The sequence below is a fragment of the Enhydra lutris genome, unplaced genomic scaffold (assembly GCF_002288905.1).
Source record: "Enhydra lutris kenyoni isolate GAN:26980312 unplaced genomic scaffold, ASM228890v2 scaffoldscaffold11, whole genome shotgun sequence".
In the NCBI taxonomy this organism is placed as follows: Eukaryota; Metazoa; Chordata; class Mammalia; order Carnivora; family Mustelidae; genus Enhydra; species Enhydra lutris.
The window spans coordinates 2972475-3000076 of NW_019154095.1; the positions used below are offsets into that span (position 1 = coordinate 2972475).

Sequence of the window (27602 nt, forward strand, 5' to 3'; positions counted from 1 at the left end):
CAGGGCTTGAATGACAGGCAAGGACTCCTCACAGCTCTGGAGGCTGGAAGGCCACTGCCCACAGCAGAGTCTGTGCTCCTTATGCACATAAGAAGCTTGGGGATTCAAGTCTCTTTGCCCGACTTGCCCTTAAGTAGAGGTGAGGAAGTCCAGTGTCTCCCACGCCACAGGGAGCGGACTTTCTTAACAAAGTGGCTGGATATGAAGGTGTTTGGTGGTGGTTATTCAAGTTTTGTGGAAATTGCAGTGGGGGTCTTTGAGAACATTTTGAAATTGTAAGTTGATTATTTTACATTAATTAACACATGTATATATGCTTTGAGAGAATTGTTTGAAGAGCACAGACATTGAAAGTAGTTTGACTATGAAAGGGAGGCAGAAAACCTACTTCCTTTCTACTTCAAACCAACAATATTTTGGTTCTTAAATAAAAACAAATCAGTAAATGGAATCATTATACATATACACACACACACACATATATATGTATATATGACTATGTATATGAAGTTTTATTGTTTATAGAGTCTGCAAACATGAACTCTATTATATATATATTTTTTTTAAATGCGCAATCTTATTTTTACAAAAAAATATGAGTTGCATATAATGCTGATCCAAATTTTAATCTATTTATTATCCTATGAACCTTTATTTCCTTAATTTAATTCTATCATTGAGTTAACTTTTAAGACTCAACAGAGATTAGTTTCAGTTTTTAATTTTGTTTCAAAGTTTTAAACTAAGAATTAAAGAAATAAATGGAAACAATAGACTGGTTGGCATAGGAATATAATATTTAGATAGAATTGGTCAAAAGATTTAGAGTTAAATTTAGTTTATCAAAATACAGGCAAGCTATGTTGTTCTCCTATGCTCTCTGAAATATTTGTAATCCATTATACAATTTACGCTAACACTGTCAATTTTCCCCCATTTTATTCCATCCAAGGACACTCTACTTTGTCTAAAAAATAGAATTAATGCAGATATTCCACAACAGGATAACTCTTGCTTTCATTGATTTTTTTTTTTAATTCTCTGAGCAGATATTATTTGGTAATTGATCAGATGAAGAAATAAAGGCTTATCACACTCTGCCTGAGAAAATTTTGTGCTCAAAACTGTTCATAGATGCAACATTAGATTAGGGAATTCTAGTAGATACCCATTTGAATCATGTCTGCTCTCTTCTGTCTAGGTTTTGTTTTTTTTTTTTCCCCAACAGGCTGTCACAAAATATCACAAATATCATAAAATATGTGCTTTTCCTCATTCTTCAACACCTATGCATGTTGGTCCCTAAATATCCTAAGATAACCAAAACTGTCCTGGTTAGTGATTGGTCAGAAACAGGCACGTGACTCGATTTCGGCCAATCTGAGGCAATCCAGCTATTACCCAGAAGCCATCCTGGGAAAGCCATTTCACTGGACAGCGTGATGTTGGCATTGCAGCACTATATGCTGATGTAAGAGCCTGGTCTGAGGAAGCCCCCTGGGGAGAGCAAGTTGCTGCCCAGTGCTTCCCCAGGGCCACGTGGAGCCTGAGGATAAAGCCAGCACCCAGGTTGACAGATAACAGGAGAGATAACACAGATAACAAGGCCTCAGTCACAAAGTCAAGTCCTTGATCAAACCTCCCCTGACGCTGTCCCAATTTATGATTATTTAGTCATACTGCCAGTAAACCTTCATTTTTACTTAGACCAATTGAGTACCTTTTTCTTTAACTTGTAAGGAAAAAAAGACATATATTGAATGATATGCACATAATGTAATATAAAAGGGGGCACAAGAAAGGGCTTGCACATTTTGTTATGCATGTGGAGCGCAGAATGATGTTATTTCCAGTATCCTAAATAAATAATTAGGTGGAAATAGCCCTAAAATGAATAAATGCAAGCAAAAAGATCATTTCTCTTGAATTTTGAGGGAATTGATGAAGAGAAAAATAGTTTTTAATTTAGGTGTTCATTAGAAATTCTACTTCAGATGAGATGCTTATTAGGGAAAAACAAAATTGCATGTTCGTCATTCAGTAGACATTCTTCCCGTGTCACTTGTGATTTCTGGAATGGATTTGCAACTTTTGGCTATGGATTGATCACTCTTATTTCTGTGATTTTAAAAGAAGAAACACAGGCATAGAATCAAAATGTTGAGATCAAGAGAGAAGGTTTGGAGGGAAGGAATCTTTAGCGTTGACAAGCACCTATGAAATAAGGCACAGAGCTGGATTTGGGGGATCAGGTAGCCCCCACTGTAAAGTTCAGCCTAATAGGAGACAGAAACGTGGAGGAACGTTAATGGAGTCCCGCTGTTATTAGGGAGGCCCCCCTTCAGCCAGTAGGTGACGAGGGAGAGACAGCTTACACCACATGTAAGATGAGTTCAAACAATGAGGAAGCGCCAGCCTGACAGGAAAGCGGGATGTGCGCTAGGCAGTGAGGGGGCAGCACGGACAGAGACACAGAGGGACAGAGAACTATGGTGACCATGAGCCTGGGCAGACTTCCCATGCTCTGGCTTCAGGACCAGACTGGATTGTGCAGGGAACCGGGGAGTCTCCCCGATGAGTAATGAGCCTTGTGCGGCCACCACAGAATCGCAGTGGTGCCAGTTCTGAATATTACGGGGGGCTAATTGGTAGGTTCTCCTAAGGGGGAAGATGGTGGGGCTTGGATTTGGATGGATCCCTCCGGAGCTCCGTCCTGGAGCCTGGCAGAATGTTCCCAGGGCTGGAGCAGACAGAATGGGCAAGGAACACTGACTCGAGAACCAAGTGGGACACAGACTCCTTCAAACAACAACTAATCACACGTGGAGACTGAGAGGAAAGAAGAAATATGGACCAGTCCGAGTTACCTCGTGGGTCCGCCAGGGTGTTGCCGCCAAGAGGAACATGTTTATTTCTAGGAACGTTGTAGCCAGATAGGCTGGAAGGAAATTCAGGAAACACTGGGGAAAAATACAAGAGGCTAAATATGGGAAGGGCACAGCCAGGCCCCCGTGTGTTGTCCCCATGCAGAGCAGTGGGGAGAAGCCTGCTTTCAGATCTGGAACTCCCTGCCGTGGCAAAGGTCCTAGACCCTTTGCCTCTTAGTGTCCTAATCAGTACAACGGAAGGGACAGCTACAATGCCTACCTCATTAGTTCCAGGGAATTAAATGAGTCAATATGTGTAAAGAGCGCAGAGCAGCGCGGCATCCAGAATTAGGCTCAACGGATATCAATTGTTTATCATTATTTTATATTTTGGACAATGTAAAAACTCCAGTAACAAGAGTGACAGTGTACAGATGATGAATCTATATAAAACAGAGAAACTGGGAACAGAATATGATAATCAGTAAACTACTGAACGTTATGTGTGTGGAACAAAGCCTTGATTTCATTGGGTCAGGAGTTTCATGCAGATCTTAAACTGTCTTGTTCAATAATTGTAGTTTTGAGAAACGTGGATTCTAGGCAACTCCAGGAATTCCTAGGATCATGTACAAAGTATCTCTTTTTCTTGAGACCCTGTTCAAAAATGATATCCAAGTCTCAATTAAAAATCATAAACCCAGGGCACCTGGGTGGCTCAGTGGGTTTAAGCCTCTGCCTTCCGCTCAGGTCATGATCTCAGGGTCCTGGGATCGAGCCCCGCATCGGGCTCTCTGCTCAGTGGAGAGCCTGCTTCCTCCTCTCTCTCTGCCTGCTTCTCTGCCTACTTGTGACCTCTGTCTGTCAAATAAATAAATAAAATCTTTAAAAAAAAAAGAAAAAGAAAAAAGAAAAAAAATCATAAACCCAAAAAGGTGAGAACCACTATTTTAGGAGAAAGCAAGATGACAGACGTTGAAAGACATGTGCCCTGGTGAGAGAGGAAGATGATTTGATTCATGTTCACCTGTGTAATTTCTTTGTAAAGGAAGTCTTGACTGTGGGACTATCATTAAGACACGAAAAGATGGTGTCACCAGTTAAATTAATAATATCCCTAAACCATGCTGGTAATTGAAGAGAGAAATGGGTTTCACTGAGTTACAATCTGGTAGTTGTATGAAATCTTCTTGTCTGTACGACTTGGCCGCCTGCATGTATTGTATGACCGGGAGGACTAGAGCAGGATGCATCACGGAGCCCCGTGACTCAGAAGGCTCAGAGCTAAAGCGGGCTGTGGCGACATCTCCAGATGGCATTAGGCCGTTTTCTGTAACTTGAAAGAACAGACTGTCAACCCTTCACAAGCAGCAACACGGCCGAGAGGCGGGTGTCGACATTGTCTTTGGGGATAACCAGACCCTAGACGAGCAGGAGGCATCCCGTACTTAGTGAGGCCTGTCCACACAGCTCTGCTCTGCTCCGTGCCTTATGCTAGCTCATTCCCAGACTAGCAGGAAGTGGAGCCCCACCGAACCGACCTCCAGAACCCACTGTGTTAACACAGCACCTCGTTTCAAAGTACAGACTAAAGACGCCTGTTTCTGGAACCCTCCTGAATGCTTCCAGAACGCACTGCAGAGGCCAACTCAGCCCTGAGACTTGTACAATGCCCACGTGGCAGCAGCAAGCCACGGTCACCCAACCAGAGAGCCGAACGGAACAGTGAGAACAACAAAACTAGTCTTTGAAACTGTCACCATCATCATCCCGGGAGACACTCACTGCTCTTAAGTGATAGAACTGCCAACGATTGTGTGAACGCAGCCTGGCTTCCCGCTTTTACCTTTCCTTTTGTTCCAGATTATTTTTGGCTACATGTCCACTTTTCCTTCATAAACATGCTTGGCACGAGCTCTAGATTCACCCTTCTTGAGGCGGGAGACTAGAGAGATGACTGTATCCACAAGGGGAGTACAGTCCAGAGGGGCTCAGGTCCCCAGGGCACCAGGGTGCCCATTGCTGTCTGGCACGCCAACCCCCGCCCGCCTTCCTGGCCAAACCGGCCCTGCGTCCTGACTCCAGCACGCGCCGCCCCCACTGGATGAATGAATGAAAGCGTGTGACCACCTACCCACACACCTTGGCAGAGGCGCGCTCCACACACGGCGGCCCCCACCCAGGCACGTAAGCTTCCTTGCGCCTTCCAAGCGATACCCTGGGAAGCAGGAAAAGGTCAGAGAGTCCCCGACTCCGAAGTGAAAACCGATTCTCCGGCTGAAGGCAGGGACACCAGGATCATCGCAAGGCTCCAAGTCATACTCTGAGACATGAAGAGACAGATTCCGTTTGTGGGAAATTGAGGAAATACTCAAAGAGTAGTTAGCAAGAATAAACAATGGCTGTTATTAAACAGGTACATAAATACATTTCTTCAAACTCCTCCAGAACTTATACATGGTTCTCTTTGTTCTGTGAGCTGTCTCATGATGAGGGAAATGCTGCTCGGATAAAACCTTCTAGAGAAGACAGAAGTAAACCAGACCAGCTGGTGAAAAACAGACATAAAACCATACTGATTTTAGGCAAACATCTGAAATGTCCCCAGAAGGGAAAACTCTTCAATTGCATGATAAACTTGCTGCCTATTTGGACACTTAAAGAAATAAACTCCATTGTATTGGTGTCGCTGGCAATCGTCGGCGACCAGTGTCAAGGCCAAATCCTTGCAAATGAAATCACACATCAGCGCATCGGGACAGCAAGTTCACCTCAGCACTGGCTGTGTCCTCCCAGGTGTGTCTTTCTTTTCAGACTGAGCTTGCCTGTGACACAGCCTGGATAATAAGGTGATCCCTTCTGCAGGCTTTAGAAATCCTTCTTCCATTGGGTGTGTGCGAATGAATCATTCCACATGTTCCCAACTGTTGCCCCATTATTTTTTTTTTTAAATGTTTTTAAGATTTTCTTAAATATTTCTTAAATCTTTTCTTAAATTCCAGCATGGAGCCTGACACAGGCCTCGAACTCAGGACCTGAGATCAAGACCAGAGCTGAGATGGAGAGTTGGGTGCTTAACAGACTCAGCCACCCAGGTGCCCCAATGTTTTAAAATCTTTTAAAACCATTTCAAAAAGCTTCAAAGACCCAGAGAAGTGTGTTTCGTCTTGCCTGTTTGCTTGTCTGTTTGTTTAGGGAGCTTGTGCAAGAAGTCAGCTCTAGACTTGAATTCTGACCTTCAGTAATCCAAAGACTTACTGTCCGCTCTGTGCTGGGAGCAATGGATTTAAGAAACAGATGGTGGGAACAACACCGACTCCTGAGAAACATCTAGGGAAGGGATTCACAGACTTGCATCGAGGCCACTTCCTTTCTTTTAAAGTGTTCTGGGTAACTTCAGTTTGGATCTTGATGAAAGTGAGAACAGAGGGAACGACATTCTCACAGTGCCCCTAACTGAGATCCACCAGGAAAGACTATATAGAGGCATTAGGCATTAGTGTTAGGAAGATTTAAGTCTTTGTTGCATAGAGCAGGCAATTTCATGATTACCCTTGATTACGGCAAATTTCCAAGAAATCAAGTCATCTGAGCTCGTCCCAAGAGTTCCACTAGTGCAGTGAAATGCCAGGAAAAATCAACAAAGTCAGATAAAGATACATGGCAATTGGTCGTAATTAGAGGGAGTATAGAATAGTCCAGAGCATCTTAAAATCTCCAAGAAGTCTTTTTCTTTAAGACAGCACTTCAATGCCTACGTTGCTAACGATCATGCAATACAGAGAAGTGATTATTAGCTTCCTACTGTGTGTAAGTCACAGGAAATACACCTGCCGCTGGTGGAAAGGTGGAAAGCACAGAAAGTCTTTGCGAAAGCATTTCAGCGTTACAACAGGAGATCAGATAAAAACTCCTCTATTGGGACAAAGGATCTTGTAAGTGGCATCAGAGGTCATTAAGGAATTGATGGGAGCTTCAAAGTAGAAGAAATCACTTGTGATTATGGGACTCAGGTACTACCTTACAAAAACAGCATCAGCTCTGGGCTGTGAGGAGCGAAGCTGAAAGAACGCTCTTCTTTTCAAAGCATCATATGCAGAAATGCAAATTTATGCAGCTGCTTACACCCCTCAGAATCCTAGAACAGGAGCCCCTTTGTGACGGTGAGGGCTCTATCTGTTTTTGCAGGGCTCTGACCATCATCCGGTCACTAAACACGGCTCACGTGATTAAGTGCATCTCGTTCATGGCCGACCGTTTTTTAAGTGTGCGTCGTTTCCCCTCGTCCATGAAAACACGGTGATACCACGCACGGCACCATTCACGGTGAGCAATCTAGCCTGGGCAGAGTGTTTGAGACAACAGAAGCCCTGCACAAATACGATGTAAGTATCATAATTAAACATGGTACACCGTTTTGGAAGATGGCTGTCTGTGTGCACGACTGCATTGGAGCGAAGGAAAAGCTCGTTCTCAGCGGTGTGTGCTCACCCTTCTTTTGCTTTTTCACTCTCGAGGTGGTTCTCCAGACAAGCACTGGCCTCCACTGGAGGGCAGGAGCCAACATCCTCAGGTGCCAGCTTCCCCTGAGACTTTCCCAGCGAGGACAGTTGGCCCAGAAATTTTGATAGAATTGATGAGGAGACGTGAGTGAGAAGGGTTTCTCAGGAGAACTTAGTGATATTGACAGTTTTGCAGGAATGAGAATTTGCGGAGTGTCCTTTTGTGGCCGCTGGGTAGGTGTCTTCTCATACTTCTTCCAGGAGGTTCAGCCTCCTCTGCCCACCAGCTAAGGCTCACCGCTGCTCAGACACAACACACACATGGACGTGCACACACACGCTCCCACGAAAGGGTCTCTCCTCGCCTGAGCAGAGACACCACTGACAAGAACAACGTACCTGAAAATGTGATGTTGAAGCCCTCGTAGGAAATGGAAAAGTCTGATATGAACCGAAGCTGGGCGGTGAAGTTTCCGAACAAACCTGCCTTAATAGTGTGCGGCAGGACAGAGCCCGTGAGTCTGGCCACGGGCTCAGAGAAACTCCCATCCTCCGTGATCAGTAAGTAGTCGTGGGAGCTCTCGAGGTGGAAGGTATGAAACATCATCTGAACACCTGAGAAGCACGGACAGGGGGAGAGGGCAAGAGAGAGCCAGAGAGGGAAGGGAGGGAGGGAGAGAGATCAGTAAACAGTTGAGGGAAAATATTTTATTCTAGGCTTAGAGACACCAGACTCTTGAATCCAAGTACGATCTTAATATGCAAACTTCACTTTGAAGTTTCAAAGGAAAATACAGGGAATGGATAGAATGTATTTAGAAATGAAAGAAGAGGATAAGTAGCCAAAATAACGAATAAGTATATGTAAGTACAGGTACAATTATAGATTCAACATTAGGACTGTAGGGACAGAGAAGGACACAGATCCTGAGTCTGACACAGACGCCCAAGTACAGCACGCTGGGGTGTTTACGGTGCACCACACGTGGGAAGGGTCACCAGGAAAGCACTTATCCTAGAGGAATAAAGGACCAGATAATTTTGCTGTTTATATTTAACAAGTATCCTTTATGAAATCTTAGGTTGGATGTCTAGCCTATAAACTTCTACAACTAGGGGAAGAATTCTTTGAGATCACAGTTTTATGTTCCTCTTACACACATGTGCTCATATTAGCCACACCAACAAAGTATTGTGGTTTCCTACACTACTAATAATAAAATTAACTACAAATAGTTCCTTTTAAATAAAAATACTAATTTTTATGACAAATTCTTGGTCACTCACAATTTGTTTCTTCTTTATTCTTAATTTCCTTCAAGGAACTTTTTCCATTTTGTTTTTTAAGAGAAAGTGAGCAGACAAGCAGGAGTGGTGGGGAGGGGCAGACACAGGGTGAGAGAGAATCTTAAGCTGAGCCTTGAGCCTAATGTGGGGCTCGATCTCATGACCCTGAGATCATGACCTGCACCAGGATCAAGAATGGGATGCTTAACTGACTGAGCCACCCAGCCACCCCAAGGAAATTCTTAACATGCATTCATGATACATGCTAGCATAGTGTAATACAGGGTATATAATCTAATATGTCCATTTAAAAGCAGGTTGAGTTCAGAGTTGAGTTCAAAGCTAAGTGTGAAGCCAGTGTGTCCATGATATTTATGTGATCAGAGTTTCATACTATGGAATGATAGATTTGGTCCTACAGAAAAGACCCAGGGTACAATGCTATATCCAGTATTTATGAACTACATTTCTTGCACAAATTGCCGACTTTCTGGCCTTCACTATAGTTACCTATAAAATGAAGATAATAAAATCTGCTCCGTAAATCATCACTGGATGACGAAGATAAATGATCTGTTATGTGTAATAGTACTGAGTAAATTTTGAACCAAGGCAAGTATAAAATATTATCCCAGGGGCACCTGGGTGGCTCAGTCAGTTGGGTGCCTGCTTTTGGCTCAGGTCATGATCTTGGGGTCCCGAGATCAAGCCCCATTTCAGGCTCCCTGTTTAGTGTGGAGTCTGCCTGGGATTATCTCTTCCTCTGCCCCTCCCCCTGCTCATGCTCAAATAAATAAATAAAATATTTTTAAAAAAGTTATCCTAGATTTATCACCATGGAAATGAGAACTTTAGATAATTTCTTATTTCCTCCGATTTAATTGGTACTTGTGTTTTATCTCTTTTCCTTACCATCATACCTACTTTTCAAGCATCATACCTAATTTTCAAGGATATATTCAAGCACGCCTACTTGCATATATCCAAGTTACCTAATTCAATGTAAAACAAGGAATCTACTTTTATGGTAACATCAATCATTTTAGACCATTTTTCTTCTAAAATGATATAAAACATCCAAATAAACAGTTAAAATATATGTGAAGAAATGAGTTAACTTACTTGTTCACGCGTGCATACTTTTTTCTCTACCCTCACGTTTGCCCCTTGATTATTATACTGTACATATAAAGTCTGTGCAATACCCTTACCCTTTCCATGAGACACTTCAATGGTCCATGTGCAGTTTAGGGAGTTTGGGTAAAAATCTGGAAACCCAGGAGAAAGGACTGTCCCACTCTTTCCATGGATGTAACCTCCACAGAGGGCTGAAAAAGATAAGGAAAATGATTATTGTAGTATTAAATTTTCACAATGATTGCCAGAATAAAGTACTTTTAAAGCGACATTTACTTTGCACAAGGACTAAAGGAATATCAAATATCACCTCTATGAAAAATAAAACAAAATGAAAACTTCCTTTTACTCAAAATTGTAATATGCCATAGAAGGGTGTCCTAAATAGTCCATAACCTAATGAAATAAGAGAGTAAGGAAATAACACAAAGTAAGTGGGAGTGGAATTTTGTGTGGCAACTTGACTGGGCCCTGGGGTTCCCAGCCATTTCTAAGAGGATGTGTCTGGATGAGATTAACACGTGCATGCACGGCCAGAGCAAAGCAGACTGCCCTCCCTAATGCGGGTGGACCTTGCACAATGAGTTGAAGGACTGAATTGGACAAAAAGGCTGGACTTTCCACAAATGAGAAGCTCCCCCTGCCTGAATGATTTGAACTAGGACATCAGTTTTGTTCCTCTTTTTGGGCCTGAGCTGAAGTACTGACTCTTTCTGAGTTGGGAGCCTTCCAGACTTCAGACTAGAATTTATACCATCGGCTTCCCTGTGTTTCCAGCATGTCTGCTGCGGATCTCAGGACTTGACAGGCTCAAACCAGGCGAGTCCATTCCTTATAATAAATCTCCCTCCCTCCGTCCCTTCCTTCCCTCCTTCTCCTTCTCTCCCTTCTTCCCTCCCTCCCTCTACACACACACACACACACACACACACACACACACACATCCCACTGGTTCTGTTTCTCTAGACGACACTGACATATACAATGAGTTTCAGAAATGGTGTGGGTTTGCATTTTTTAGAGCTGCTGGTCTTAGCAGCTCTTCAGTTGATTTCAGTCCTCATCAACAAAATCTGGCCTGTTCCATGTGTCTTGGAGATCCATTTTTGAAGGAAGAAAAAAGCTATATATAATCATTTGATGGGGAAGTAGAGACATTTAGAGAATCCGTGTAATAAGGAAGATTCTCTGTTACCGTGTCCTCTCTATGCACACATGTTCTCATGTTTCCTTTTTGGAACTGGGCAAGATTATCATTAAATGGCTGATACCTAAAATAAGTTTCCTTATTAATATGAACATCCTGAACTGTGACTCCTCAAAACTAGTTCCATAAGTAATATTTACAGAAGAATTAGCTAATTTGTCAAAAGATGTGATACATCCCATCACGGTCACTCATCATAGGTTTTAAGGGAGCAAATAACGTCTTTGAATATGCAAATCACATGGGAAGAGTTATATAAAAATCAGCAAAATAAAAACTTTTTGAGTGAGTCCTGGAATATTTTAACAATGTAAGATTTTCATATCTTAAAATTATATTGACTCTACATTTCATTACAAAAGAGGTAAAATTAATATAACATTTGGAATTCATTCATTCAACAAATAGACCTTGCCCTTGGCACTGGAAATGATGAACAAAATACACAAAAATGTTTGCCCTCATAGAGTCAAAAATCCAGCTGAAGACGAGAAACTATGCCCATAGTAATGTAAAGAGCCAATTATACAGGATGTTGGAAGATGATAAGCACCAGGGAAACAAAGGAAGAAGGAAGGAATAGCACATTCTCTGAGTTGTGTGGGTGGGCAGCAATCTCGAGCAGGTGGTCAGGGAAGTGTACTTGGGATGTGGCTTATGAGGAGGCACTTGAACAAATGAGGGAGCCACTGGGTATCTGGAAAGAACGTCACGGAGAGAAACAACCAAGGACAGAGGCCTGAGTGGGCCTGTGCACAGGACAGTTTGCAGGAGAGAGGGGACGGAGGGAGCATGAGCAGTGAGGTTGAACAGCTTCCAGACAGTCACATGTGTGAGTGACAGGTATGGGCTCTGGAGACTCCTGTGTGGGCAGGACAGGGGCTCACAGGGGCTTCTGCCTGGTCACTGGCGCTGTGTGAGAATGAGGGGAGGGTGGCAGAGGGCGGGTAGGACCCTTGCTGGGATGTGGCAGCAGAGGTGGTGGGAAGTGGGCAGGCTCTCACCATGGTTTGAAGGCACAGCCATGGGGGTGTTTCCATGAATGGGACGTGGGCCTCATGACCAATGACTGTGAGGGTTTAAGGCTGAGTGTGAAGGAACCGAGCATGAAGGAGACTTTGGGGGAAGTAGGCTTTGAGTATAAACCAGTTCAGTTTCAGATGTATCAAGCTGGATGCTTCCTACACGTCCACGGCAAGTGGGTGCACAAGTTTGGCCGAGGGACAGAAACAAGAGCAGACGCAGAGGACACCATCGATGTGGGGCTTCTGGGTGTGGATAAGGAGTGAGAGCCCAGGCTGTTCCAGTGGCGAGCAGCTCAGGGAGGTGAGGAACTTCAACAAAGGGAAGGGGAAAGGAGTGGCCACGGAGTGAGGCCAGGACCAGGAGAGGATGCAGCCCAGAGTACAGAAGCCACACGTCCGTAACCTTCCATCTTCTGTGATTGGATCTTTGTAAATCAGGGCATTAGCTTCCTAAATATTTATCAAGGATTTAACCATAATGAGTGACACCATTTGATGTAAAATTGAGATATCACATATACAGTTATTTGTGGTAATCTTTACCTTAAAATCTGCACGTGCTATGGAAAACTGGTAAAAATGAATTTCTATCCAGCTACATTTAAAAACTATAGAATTTATCAATCTCTGCTTCATCCTCTGGCCTCACGCCATCAAAATAAAATGGATGATTATACACTGGGGAGAAGTTAGGAGGAAAGACATCTGACTACTGATGTTTCCATTCAACTCACACACAACCGAGGATATCAGGGACTAACACCATCAAACTGCCATTTAGGAGCAAAGTAAGGAAGTTACTTTAGATAAAGCAAATCCACTGCTCATTTTGAGTCATATGTGCAAATACAACATAGTCTAATTCATCCATTATGAAGATTTTTAAATGAAAATCTTTTCATCCACAAAGCATACTTTTTTCTTGTCTTTTCTCAGGGAAAAGAGATTTGATATATGGTAAATTGCATAAGTATTCTGACCTGATATTGAAGAGAAAAGACAGTCAAATAAGAGACCCAACTCTGTTTTTATTGTCTGACCAGGTTCACCCACAGACAGCTCTGCGTCCCCCAGCAGAGCCACAGACACTGGGCATATGATGTGAATGACAATTGTCGTAATTGTACAAAACACAGTGAGCTTTTACCTTTGCTATCCTTAAGGCTATAATTTCTTGAATTCTACTTTTCTATTTATATTCTGCACTCACCATTACAGACCCGGAGGCGTTATCCTGGAGCTCCCGTGGGCAGAGAACAAAGCTGTGCAGGGACCAGAAGAGATGAGAGAGGTGAAGGCCAACAGCAGTCTTGCCCAGAGGAGCTGAGGAACCTCCAGACGGAGCCGAGTTCTACCTTGGCTCGCTGCTTCGACCCGTTCATCCATCCAAACCTTCATCCAAAATGATTTCCCGAGGAAGTTACTACTATTCTCTAAGCCCTCCTTTTTGCCCTTGGGCACATAACAGTAAGTAATACAGACAAGTCCCTCTTCTTCCAAAATCCAAGTGGACAAGGCAAATGATTTATAGAGTAACCGAGCACGACTTATTCTAAGAACAGGAATCTTTGCCGGTTCTCAGAGCTCAAAGGCAGTCTAGGTAATTAGAGTAGAGTGGGCTGGTGGGGCTGGCCAGTGATGGCTGCGTGTCTGTCCGTGCAGAGGTCCGCTCCCAGGATGTGGACTGCTGCATAGGCAACAGAAGGATGGAGGGAGTGCAGACTGTCTGAGTCGACCCGTGTTCACAGACTGCTCTGTGATGGGCTGCCGGTGGCCAGTGCACCACAGGCTGTTGGGCTGGGGTCTCCTGGTGTCCTAGGCAAAGCCCACAGACCGCCCATGGACTGTGGAGGTGCTCACTTCCTGTCACCTGATTCTCACCCTCGTCTGCCAGACCACGGTAACCCACTGCAGTGTGCCGAGAGCTGTGTCTCAGACCCAACCCTGGCTTTCCTGTTCATTTCCACATGTCTGCTCTGTTGGAACGAGAGGCAGGCAAGAGTAAGGCATGTAGACAACATCCTAGGTGTCAGGCGTTTTGCACTCCGGAGGTGACAGAGCTGGAGATATCAGAGCTGGCAGGTTCTCCTCTTTCCTGGGAAGATCTCTTTGTTTCCACCAGCTCTAATGACAGACATGATAGATCTCAAATTCACATGTGAATCACGGGCTCCTTCTCAAAGCTCGGTTGAATTTCCCACGGCTTGCTAAGGCTCTCAGAACGTAACCATCTTGCAACAGCCCCGTCTTCATAAGGCACCCGTGTTTCTCACTCGTACTTTCTGAAACTAGTGTGTTCCAGGTCTCGCTTGTCTGCTTTACGCGGCACCTCCTGTCCTCCATCCTCTTCCATAAAGAGATGAACAGTGGGAGCCCCCAGTATCTTGCCTGATTTGTTTATCTTTTGTTTTTCTCCGCTTCCCTTCTTTGTTTAAAGTGCTAATAAAATTCTATTTAAATCAGAATCCTAATGGGATGGCATTCCATTCCCAACTATCCACGGACTCTCCATGCCCTAAGGAGTTACTGATTTTATGCCTTCATTCCTTCACTCATCCATTTAAACTGTAATTTTTTCCCCAAAAGACATTTTCAAGGAGACCCTACCAAGACAAGTGGGAACAATTTAGAGCTGCTGCATTAAAGCAGAGGCTGTGTTTTCCAAGCCCTGCCATCATCCTCAGCTTTTCCGCACAGAGAGCTCGAGCCCCACCACGGGAACACGGCGTCCTCTGGGTTTGAATCTCGTCAATGGAATCAGGTCCAGGCTCATAGCACTGGCATGAAGGGTCTCTAACAACCTTAGCTCTTTCATCATCCACAGCAAATGACTCCCTATCCCCCAAATCCTCCAGCCCTGTCACACATCCATGCCTGGACCCTACTACTCCCTCACTTCCGATCCTTCCTCTCAACCTGTTCTTAAAGATACATCTGGACACCTGCCTCCCAGGACTTTAACGACTCCAAACTGTAGCTATGATCTCTTCCATCTCTTTATTCCCAATTTTCCTGTGCCTAATAAAACAGTTACTTCATCGTGCTTTAAAAAATAAATCTTTCTTTTCTCTATGCTGATAGATGATAAACTTCTCAAGTGTGTGGCTGCAAAGACGGTAGTTCTCCGAAGTATGTTTGTGGAAAGAATCAGCTGTTTACAAAAATATTTACTGAATGAAGAAATTTTTCCAGAATTTTTCTTGCACTTGTCTTTCACCAAATAAAAGGGAGACAACTTACTCAAATGTTCGTATTACTTCTTTAAAACTTGAGTATGCTAAGGCATAATTGGTAAAAATGAAGCAATGCTATGGAAATGGGAGAGATACTGATATTCTCTTTTTTTCATGGTAATATAAAATATTATAACTAATTCTTATTTCTTCTTCCATTCCCAAAGTTATGAATTTTTAAAGGTTTAAATATCCTATTGATGTATCATTTGTCACAATAAAAACCCAAGGGGGTTAAGAGATTGCTTAAGATTTGGAAATACAACAAGAACAATTCTTCTGGTTAAATGAAAACAATCGAGCATGACTGACTAAACTCTTCCATCAAACTCTAAAATCTCCCAGTGTTTGCAGCTCTATTAATAGCCTTTGATCATAAATTTATTATCATCTGAAATAGTTTTCAGTGAATCCAAAACAAAGCAGATAGCTTATGTTACAAATTCCTCTAGAAGGGTTAAATTTCAAATTTACATGCATTTGAGTAGGGAGAAAATAAAAGAGATAAATGCATAAATCTCATGTGCTTTATTTTCTATGGAAAATGTCAAACGTAGACTGTCATTTCTACAGCATGTCAGTTCCCTGCAAGCACTAGGAGCCCTTCTCTGTCTGTCCTCATGTCATGTCTCCTAGATAGTTTCCTATGGAACATTTTGTTCATTTTCCATTCACTCTACTTCACCAAACCTCTGAGAATTGGCAGAATGTGCCACCATGTCTATCTGGTCCAGGAGACGGTATCCCTGTCCTCTGCCTAGATGCCTCCTCTACAGAGGAGACTGTTCTGAATGGTTAAGTGTATGTAGATATTTATGCCATGGTCTGAACGTCTGCATTTCCCCAAAACTCATGTTGGAGCTCTAAGGTGATGGTTTTAGGAGGCGGGTGTTTGAGATGTGAGCAGGTCATGAGGGCTGAGTCTTACTTTTCTACAAGGGGCCTCGCAAAGCCCCCTTGCCTTTGCACCATGAGATGGCAGGGCCTTCTGCAGCCTCCAACATGGGGTCACAACTCCTCCATCATGCTGTCCCTCCGACATCAACTCCCGCCATCTGGAACTGTGAGCAATAAATTTCTGTTGCTTATTAGCCACCTACTCTAAGGTCTTTGGTTACAGCAGCTGGCACGGGTTAAAACCGGGGGACTATGGTTATGTGGGGTTATAAGTTTAAATTAAATCAAAGTTCCACTTTATTGAACTGCATATAAGGAGAAATGGCTCTTTGGAAAGTTAATAATGCTAGTGACCTGGCATGATTCCAGAATTCTAGTGACGGCTGAGTGTGTCCTCATCCTGGAGGAGGGGGGCATTTGGGCAACACAATACGCAGGGACAGAAAAGGGCTAACCAGTGCATGCATGGGGTTTGCTCCAGGGGAAGAAGAGGGCAAGGGGAACAGGTGAGTTTGCCTACGTTGTGTGCTGGCCAGATACTTAAATATTTAAACAAAGGAAGTTACCACTGTTAAATCAAGAATACATGGAGAGTATTGTTCTCTTTTGTGAAGAATCCAGTTTAAATCAAATTACAGATCTCAGATGGGTCGGGGCACATCTCTCTCACTCGCACACATCACTTTTCTTTGCCAGATCAGGAGTCAAGTGAATTGGACGACAGTTGTGTATTTTCCTACGATGAACCAGGTGCTCTCATCACAGAGTTTAAATTACAGACTCCGCAACTTTTCAACCTTCCCAGCTCTGCCTGAAAAGTCTGCAGTAGACTCAGTTCCCCCAGTAGAAGCAACTCAGAAACTCAGCTGTTGCTCCACTGAGCCACCCCTAACGAGAACGTAATCAAGGGAACAGCTTACATGCACTCTACTCCCAAATTCCATGTTCAGCTTCCGTCCAAAATTACATATATAAATATGTATATATATATATGAGTATGTATATATATACATATATATGTATATATATATATAATTTGCACAGTGGCGCCCAATAAAGCCATGGGTTTGCATATCTGGTAAATACTCCAACACAATTATTTATATGATTAGCATGCTGCAAATTCTGGATTAAATGATTTAATAAACATTTTGACGGATGTTCAGTTACACGTGAATAACAACTAAGTACTTTAAGGGCTAGGCCTTTATCAGACTTTGTGTCCTTGTTGTAACTATTGATGATAAAGAACCCTACAGTTAATATTTTTGTAACTATTTATGATATTCTCTGATTTTTACAAAATTTTAATGAGTCCAATAGCTAGTATCCTTCTGACACTGTTCATTAATCACATGGATAAATTTTATCTATTTTTTCATTATTAGAGTTCCAATTACGAAAATAAAACATGGTAATAAAAATAAACATAACATGAAAAAAAACATAGAGATAGAAGTTGGAAATCTCTCTTCCCCCTCCCTACGGCCTGCCAGTCTCCCCGGATGAGGACACTGGGGTTACAGTTTTAGAGAATGCCTGTTTTCCATCAGTTTCTGTGCATATCCTACGTATGTGCCTGTAATTACATACGTGTATATGCTCACGTGTACAACAGGCATTATCCTGTGACTCATTATCTCCTTCCTCCAAGAACATTGTATCATTTCACCTTCTTAGCAACAGGGTAGAATGAACAGGCAGCTCTGAAATCCCACAATGATGTAGAAGTTGACCTTTCTACTTTTTTGCAGATCCAACAGTGTGGAGAAATTACCATGCTTTATTTGCATTTTCCTGAGCCCACATCAGAGTGCACATATTTTAAAGTGTTTTGGGGCCTGTTGTCTCCTTCTGTGAATGGCCTGTACGTGTTTTCCCCCACAGATCTCATGTCTTACGTGTGTTGCTGATTTCCCTCCACCCATTGGTATGATAACATGATGTAGAATCATGTATGTACAGAGCAATTATTTTCTATAGTCTGATCCTTTTGCTTTATCTCTTTCTTTAAAATAGAACTTTTAATTTGTATATAGTGAAATCTGTCAATGTTTTCCATTAATTGTGCCTAAACATCCAAGTTGATCAACATCATTTATGAAAGAAGTCATCCCTCCTCACGGACTTGGAATAATTTCAACCAATTAAGTTCCTATATATGCATAGATCAGGTATTAGAATGCCCACACCATATCACTCATCTATCTGAATATTTTTGCACTGACTTCATATCAATTAAAGGTGATTTTGGAGATGCTTTGGTCCCAGAGAGAGTCCTTTCTTATCATTCTTAAAAATATATGTTTCTATTTGGAGGCTCTACTCTCCCAGAACAACTTCTAACACGTTTATTAATTTCTATTAAGAATACCAGTTATTTTTAGACTTTATTGAAATTAAAACTCTATTTGTAGATTGATTGATTATCATATGACCTCACTGATATGAGGAATTTGAGAAGCAAGACAGAGGATCACAAGCGAAGGGAGGGAAAATTGAAACAGGATGAAACCAGAGAGGGAGACAAACCATAAGAGACTCTTAATCTCAGGAAACAAACTGAGGGTTGCTGTGGGGAGGGGGTCAGGGAGAGGGTGGCTGGTGATGGACATTGGGGAGGGTGTGTGCTATGGTGAGTGCTGTGAAGTGTGTAAGCCTGATGATTCACAGACCTGTACCCCTGAAGCAAATAATACATTGTATGCTAATAAAAAATTTAACAAAAAAACCCAAACCCATAGAAAAAGAGATGGTAACTTGTGGTTACCAGAGGTGAGTGGAGGAGGAGAGGGAATTTGATGAAAGTGACCAAAAGCCACAAACTTACAGTCACAAGATAAATAAGTGTTCATGATGTCATGTACCATACGACGGCTAGAGCTACTACTGTTGTAGGATACACAGAAATAGCAGTAAGAGAGTAGACCTAAGAGTTCCCAGTACAAGAAGAATTCTGTTTTTTCTTTCCTTTTCTTTTCTTTTTTTTGTATCTATATAAGCTACACTTATAGTGGTGATCATTTCACAATATATGTAAGTTAAATCATGATGCTGGACAGCCTAAACTTATATGTATTGTATGTCAGTTATATCTCAATAAAATTTGGGGAATAAAAGAAAAAAATAAATTCCCCCCCAAAAGTCCTCTATTTGTAGAAAACTTGTATATTTAAATTTCATCCCTACCATTTAAAAACGTACGAAGTGTTCCCACTTATTAGGGTACTCTTTTGTATCCCACTGTGAACATCTAAATTCCTTTAAGATAAGTCTTCAGGGGAAAAAAAAAGCCTTCATATCTCCTGCTAGATATACTCCTGGGAGTTTTAGGGTGTGTCGATATCATACTTCTAATGTGTCGTATCCTTTGTGGAAATCGACGGGTTCGTGTTTATCCTGAATGCAGTCCTCTACTAGTACCTACTGCCAAATGTGACCATCTTCTCTTTCTAATATTTACAATTTATACCATTTTTTAAATTATTATATGAGTTAGTATCTTCTGGATAACATAAGTAACATTTCTGATACTGAGAAAGTTGCTCTGTTCTTGATTTCATGGGACTTTTTATAATAGTTTGCTATGAAGTATGATGCTTTCTATAGATAATTCACTTATTTTATGGTTCTCTGTAAGCCACACCTACAACTATATTACAACATTGTTGAAAAAATGTTATGGTGAAATATATTTTTTTTTCATAGAAACAATGTTATAATGTGGTTATAGTTATGGGCAAAGGGCAAATCCTTTACTTTGTTTGCAAATGAACACAAGCAACATCTTGTGTATCTGGTTATTGTAACTGCACACAGCCTAGCACCAAGTTGAGCGATGCAGTGGGATCATGAAGAATGTTACTTGTCTTGAGACTTCCAAGAGCAGATCTGTGCAGGACAGGGGGAGTGGCTGGTATGGCCAAGACACCACCTGGGGATCTTCTGAGAAAATGCTTCCCAGTCCTCCCGGGGAGAGCGGTCCCCCAGAGGTGGGAGCTCAGAGGGAACAGTGCAAACAGCAGATGGCTGTTGGGTGCTTGGACCTGGTCCCGAGGAAAGCCACGTAGGAGGATGTACAACACACATACTCATTCCCCTGGTTCACATGCTATTTTCAACAAATGCCACCTGGAGCATACGTGCTGCATGAAGCTCCCTACGTTTTGGTGTTTGGGCACAAGGCTGAAGGCTGCCCCATAAGTGTTTATGCTCTGTTCTAAACAGATGCTCTGCCTCCTAGGAAAACACGAGCTAGGTAAACTTTAAGCATTACACAAAAATATTTTTAAGGTGTACAACTTTTCAAATCATACTGCCCTTTAAAATACCACAGATGCCACCCGAACAATTTAAACATTTCCACGTCTCTACATTCCATTCTGATGTCCTGCGTCGTCGATCTCCACCTACCGTCACAGCTGGGCAAGGCGTGGTTCCACTGGTGGTTCTGCTCACAGATCAGGGGCTCGTCGTCACTGAGCGTGTATCCTGGATGGCAGCTGAATGTCACTGTGGATCTGATGGCAAAATTACTGCCATGCCGATGCCCATTCACGGGGATCCCGGGGTCGAGACAGGAGTCCGACTCCAGGGTCACACCTGCACGCACAGAAAGAATGTATTACATACGGAAATTTGCAGGTTTCAAGAAAAAACAAAACAAAACACTTGTTCCATATACATATAAAATATTCTGAGACATTATCAGACCTGGAAAATTATTCAGGTAAATCCAATAATCCCTAAATGTAAAATAATAATAATAATAATGATACATTTTCTTATATTTGATCCTGTTTTTCTGCGTAGAGAGATACCTTGTTAACTGTTTACCAGATGACATGTAAGTAGTGCAACACAGAATAACCCTTTATGTCTGAATGTTACTTCTCTTCATTTGAAAACCAGGGAACTGTACTGCATGAAGCCTGTATTGTCCTGTTTTCTATCCCTAGCCCTCCCCCCTTCCTGTTATATTTCATGTTCCAGATCGATTTTGGCAGTCGTCACACTTCAGCTTTCATAGATATGCACACAGGCATCCAAGCCTACACACATAATGCAAATTAAAACTGCACTGGATCTGATTTTCTAAAATTGCATTCCATACATCCATGCATTTTTCAAATTTGCACTTAAGTCAGCCACTTTCAAGATGGCTACAATTAGCCTATGCTAAAAGATGCTAAAAAGTAAAGTGCTATAAAAAGTCAAGTGATTATGATTATGTCATTATAAGAGTTTCTTTTCTTTGTCTCTGAGATTTGTCTTTATTTTTAGAATATATACTTGAACAGATAAGGAAAATGGGAACGGGGAAGAAGATGTCATTGCAATGGTTATGTATTCAAAGAAATAAAAACGACTTTGCTAGAGCTATACACAACTCTCTCAACAAGGCTCAGAACATAACAATTATGACCTGGGCTATGGCTCAAAAATCTGAAATCATTACCAATATGCAAACTGCTTAGCTGCCCCCCCCCCATGATCTTTGGAATAACACTTCTAATCATTGCATGATTTTACCAAAGTTGGAGTTATGTACCTTATCTTATTCCCTCTCTCATTAAGTCAAATAGATGATATAAAACTATAGGGTGACTTTTTAAAATAAATAATAAGTGGTAATATTTCTTCATTAGTACAGCAAAATAGGATTCCATAGGCACCTGATCCCAAGGAGGACAGCTGAGACCCTGCTGAAAAATGGGCAGTAAGGAATGTGCCTTCCATGAGATGTCTAGTCCCTCAGAGGTGACCTGTCAACCCTGGAATTTCTCGAGTGCTGGGAGTGTCCTTATTGTTCATGGCATGCTCCAGGGTCAGTAGGACTTCAGGCTACCCTACACTGAGGGGCAGCTGGAGACAGAGTTCAACTATGCAGCCCGTGATTCAATCAATGATGCTTCTGTAATGAAACACGGACAGAATCTTTGGACATGGACTCTCTAGTGAGTTTCCCAGATTGGCAGGACTTTGCACTGTCATGCGTTGTGGCTAGGAAGACATCATTCATGTCTCCAGGGGGAGAAGACAAGCGGAAGCTGCGGGTAGGAACTCCTTTCCAGAATCCATCCTATGTGTCTTTCCTTTGCCTGGTCTAACTTGGATCCTTTTCTGTAATGAATGTGCCTGTGAGTGTAACAGCTTTTAGTAAGGGCTGAGTCCTTTTATCTAACTATCAGAACTGAGGGGTCTTTGGGGAACACCCTGAACTTGCAGTTGGTTTTAGAATTGGCAAAATAAGCAGATTTTACCCTTTGCAAATCTGTGTGCTTAACCCCAGAGTTTGGTTACAATGGGTAAAAAAATGGAAGACCGTCGCAGTGAAGATTTCCAAAGGAAAAAATAAAACAATGACGAGAAAAAGCAAAGTGGAAAAAATATACGTATGTAGCACTACTTTCTCAAGAACTTTTTCTTAAATACTCTAATTCCCTAAGAACTAACGTGTTCTTAACTGCCTAAACAGCAGAGTGTAATGGCCATGACTTCTTGCAAAGCATGGCAGCAAAGGCGTACATGCTTTCCTTTCCTGCATCAGATGCAGTTCTGTCAAAAACAAGGTGGGCGTCATTTGTCCCAGGACCCTCACCTGCTCTGCTCCCCTCTCTTCCTCTCTCACTACACACACATTCATATTCTAAGGTAATGTTTATGACCTCTTCCATCACACGTCAGCAGTTATACTGGATATATGCCCTGTTTACAATGGGTACATAAGAATTAGCAAAAGAAGATGGATTAACAAAAGAATTCCTTCAAAAGAAGCTTTGTCTAAGAAATGGAGTGGTCCCCACATCCCTGACAGACCCTTCACGACATTATTCCACTTTGTCCGACGGTTCCCAGTCACCACTAAACAATAAGCTCACAGCAGCAGACAAAATAAATAGGGACGATTATTTCATGTGACGTGAGAATGATGTATTAATGAACAATATTCATAATAATATTCATAAATTGTAAGCACACTTTTTCCCACACAAATGTGTAGGGAAAAATAGAGAAAAAACATCTGAGGAAACCAAAGCATACAAATAGAAACACGGAGTTCCGGACACGTAAAACGGAACTAAGACATAAATACCATGTTGAAGTCAAAACATTATTCCATCATTCGCTCATTCATTCTTACAAAACAATGGACAGAAATATTAGGTTGTAGAATGTACAGTTACCCTATTCCTTTGCATTAAAACATATTAGAATGGAGGGTACGTGTGAGGATAACAGTCGAGTGGGAGAACTGTGACAGATCTGATGTCTATTTCTCTGGAAACGCACCATATGCAAGGATTTCAAAACAAGATGGCAGCAGGGAGACTGCAGGGCCAAGCAGGTGTCACGGCCCGCGAGGACCAGACCTCCAAAATGAACTAAGACCAGTCTGTAAGGACAGCTGCCAATTTACGTTGAAGGAAAAGTGCAAAGTACTTTGAAGCAAGAGTGCCCCAAGGCATTGCCTCCAGCAATCCCCCTCCTCGTGTCCAGCACGGATGACAGAAAGAGGAGCTGGCATCCAGGGATTTGGCTGAAGCTTTGGATCCAGGCGGATTCCTCCCGGCTATTCTGTCCTTGGAACTTAATGGGACGACGCATTTTTTGACACTGGCTATGTAAATCCACTCCCGTCCTTTGGCCCCAAAGATGTGACTGAATAAACTTGCTCTCCGTGAGTAAGAGAAGCTGGTGACTTTGAAGCCTTCCAGGCACAGATTATATTAATGTACATTTGATATAAGCAAAGTTCTGCTTAACTGCCTGTTTTAATGCGAGTTCTCGTCCCAGGAAGGGGATAGATAGTCTGAGTATCTTTCATCTCCCAATGATGGTCACTTTCCACAGCCTTTGCAGGGTGTGAACTAGCAGTTACAATCCCATTTTACAGAGCAGGAAACAAGCCGAGAACTTAAGTGACTCGGTCATGTTCAAACGTCCCCTGGGACTCACAGCTCAGCCCCAGCCAGCTCTCTCCCTCGCTCACGTGGGCGTGCGTGCCCATGCCCACAGCGTGGCTGACTTCCCAGTGGCATGGCATCCATACCCACTACATCCCAATCAGCTTTCCTTTTTGATCTCAAGAAATATCATTAAATCTCAGAAACGAATCTGCACGTGCACACACACACTCACACACTTACACTCCAGAAAACATACTTCTGTGTCACTCCAAGTTTTAAAAATTACACTGTGCATGAATTGCACAGCAGGATATAAACAATTACATGCAGTGACTCCCACCTCTCTCTTGAAATGTTTTTAAAAGATACCTTTGAAAGCATTTCCCAAAAAATGCTCTAAAATAAGTGGAAAACATCCATATACTTGAGACATCCATTTCAAGGCTCTACAAACACACAGAGTGAGCACATGATTACTCTGGGGGGATAATACAATGACTGTTACATAAAGGAACTGTATCATATTCCTTATGAAAAGTAATCAAAGGACAGGCTGTAATTGGACCCTGTATTTATAAGATCAAGGATTCATAAGACTCAGCCCACAGAACAGAGCTACAATTCTAGGCAGGCTCTAAGGAAAACATTGAAAAAATGACTTCGGCCCTTATGCCTTACAATTTAAGGGGAGTGGAAAGTAGCGCTGCTCACAGTAGCTCCAGTCACCTTACGCCACCGCCGCAGAAAGAACTCGATCTTGAAGAGACTGTGGCTACTTCTGCAACAGATAATGTGCGTAAAGTAGATTTTCATGTGCCCATGTGGGCATGGAGTAGTACTGTTAATAATTTTTATTAAAGCAAGGAAGGCATACAGTGCCCAACATTTAGGACAAAGTATGAAAAGGGGATGAGCTATATTATTACTTTCAAATGGCATAAAGAATGTGATATAAATCATTTGCGTCATGGACAATCTTTTTTTTTTTTTAATGTGTTCGATGAGCAATCACAATTGTTTTGTAGTGTTTCCAATATATTGGCTTCTGAACAGAATTCGTCAAGGAATACTAGAAACGGTCCACATTTTAACAGGGTTGGCAATGTGCATCTTCTTTATGTTCTCTTCCCGTCTGTCTGCTTCTCCCTCTGCTCTCTACTCTTCTGTTCCACGAGTGTCCCCTGCGCCTCCTCTCCGCCATCCTGCCCACAGGTTCTCCTCCTCCCTGGAACTCCTGAGTCAGGGCTGCACCTGTCGTGGCCTGCCTGGGCTGGGTCGGGCACCCACTGCCACCTTCATGCCACCCCCGAGAGGACGTGACAGAAACCCAGAATTCTGCCTGCAGCACAGGCGTCCTGAAGCCCTGGCTGGACGGTGAACATAGGAGCCTGCATTCTACCAGGATTCCCGGGTGACTGCTAAGGTACAGCGACCTTGGAGCACGCTTTCTAAACAAGGACGACCGCCTGAGCTGGCATCGGGTCTCCATCCCCCGACGGCTGCAGCAACACGGAACGTCCCAGCCGGTCTTCGGCATCTGTCCCATTCCCAAGCCGGCAGGTAAGGGTTACGCGCAAGGCCAGCTGGCAGGTGCTGGGTCTCAGATTCCAGGCGTTTCCAGACTCATTTCCTGACGAAAATGCCATATCCTGCTTTTGCACATTTCCTTGTTTCTCCCCAAATACAGAATAACTGACAAATCAGTCAAGGTGATAACAAGTCAAGCTTCAGGGTGGTGTTCCCAGGTAATATTTTCCTCATATACTTTCTATATTTCCCTACAGAGGAATTCATAAAAATGCTGGGGGCCTTCTGAAAGGACGATTAGGACTTCCTAATGTAAAAGTCAGCCTGGGGCTTTAGACCTGTGTCCCTTCCAAGAGTGTGGGACACTTGGATGCTATGGAGACCTTACCCATCCTAGCCACCAGCGATGGCTCTGCGGTCTTCAGGGACTACAGAGCTAGTTTCCTGTTCTTCCTGTCAAGGATGAGGGGGAAGGGATTCTAGACCTCAAGGGATCAGAAATGTCCGACAGCCACACAATTATCACTCCACTGCAAAGGCACCAGCTTGTGATTGCTTTCGTCTTCTTTTACTGACACCCTGAACAAAAAAAGACAATGAGGACTGTTGCCTGAGAGCTCACTCCAGGCTATGGACGCACGCCTTGCTAAGGCTCAGGTCTACTGTCACATACGGGAGAAATGAAAAGAATCCTGAAATGTCACAGAGTCATTCATGTAACATTGTAACAATTATTGTTCCAATTATCTGTGTAAGATATTCTGTTAGTAAGGATGAGAAGCTAAGTAAGAATGTGTGAGCTGACTTCCTTTTATTCTTCGAATCCAGAAAGAATGAGGAGGAACAACCCATTTGTTTAAACCAGTTTGGCGAGCAAATGTCGTCAGCTTCCACGACCTGCCTGTAGGCTTATGACACATTTTTTTAAAGAATTCTGGAAAAAACAGGCAAACTAATCTATGGCTACACAAATGAGGGAGAGGAAAGGGAAGAATGTTCTAGGGTTTCTCAGGACTAGAAAATACTTGCTCTCTTAGGTTTCATCCACCTGGGTCTTCAAAGGCCAAGGAGCTCCAGACTTAAGAACTGGGCTGTGCCAGAGGGAATAAGTATTTTGGTCATTGGTCTTTAGAAGCTTTGCAGATCCAGATGGTTTTAACGTGCACATATCTCTACTCCAAAGAAAAGTAATGACATGAAGGGACATTAGAAAGGAATGAAATATGAAAGTCTCTGGTTCTTAAATTGTATCCTGAGTCTAAAAAACATGTTACTTTGAAATAAAAGTTGCATGTATTTGAAGTGAAACTAACTGAATTAAATTTGAAATTGATCATTATATCATGAACAGTCAATTTTCTTGCTATCCAAACAAGTGTAATGTGACTTTTTTCATCAAGAAGTACACATAGACTTGTATACGTGTATATGCAGGTACAGGTGTGCATGTAATCCCATACATGAGCAAGTGAATCAGAGAGATATACATCGCAGGTCATTGATCTGAGCTGTTGGGTGGGGTTTGCAGAGGCCGGCACGAGTAGCAAGGGGGTGATGACTGGATGGGAAAGCAAGAAAAAAAATATAATTAAACATCTAACACGTTAGATATTACCTCATTCATTAGCATTTGTAAAATTGTATGTGTGTGTGTGTATATACATATACATATGTGTGTGTATATATATATATATTTTTTTTTTAGATAACACTGAAACTTCATTTTGCTTTAGAATAAGACTGTGAAAAAGAACAACCATAAAAATCTTGAAAAATAGGGTTTTATTCCCTTAGATCCAGTGTTAGCCTGCATTCATCCATCTTTTTCACTTTACTCTGAAAATGAAGCATTTTCAGAGGGCATAGTGTTTATTTTCATTTTTTTAAAATATTTGATTAACTTATTTATTTGATTGAGAGCGAGCAAGAGCATGGTACAGGAGCAGGCAGAGGGAGAGGAAGAAGCAGACTCCCCACTGATCAGGGAGTCCGATGCAGGGCTCAATCCCA

At 42.5% G+C, this 27602-nt stretch overlaps 1 protein-coding gene across 1 annotated transcript in view; it reads right to left on the reverse strand.

The window, feature by feature from the left end:
- LOC111144434 (CUB and Sushi multiple domains 1) overlaps positions 1-27602 on the reverse strand; it is a 1720260-nt gene that overhangs the window by 344019 nt on the left and 1348639 nt on the right. Inside the window, exons 17-20 of the mRNA XM_022498737.1 lie at positions 20569-20757; positions 9868-9984; positions 7769-7984; positions 5002-5190 (exon numbers count right to left, since the gene is read on the reverse strand). Coding sequence (XP_022354445.1) covers positions 5002-5190; positions 7769-7984; positions 9868-9984; positions 20569-20757 — 711 coding nt within the window. The remainder of the gene's footprint in view (positions 1-5001; positions 5191-7768; positions 7985-9867; positions 9985-20568; positions 20758-27602) is intronic.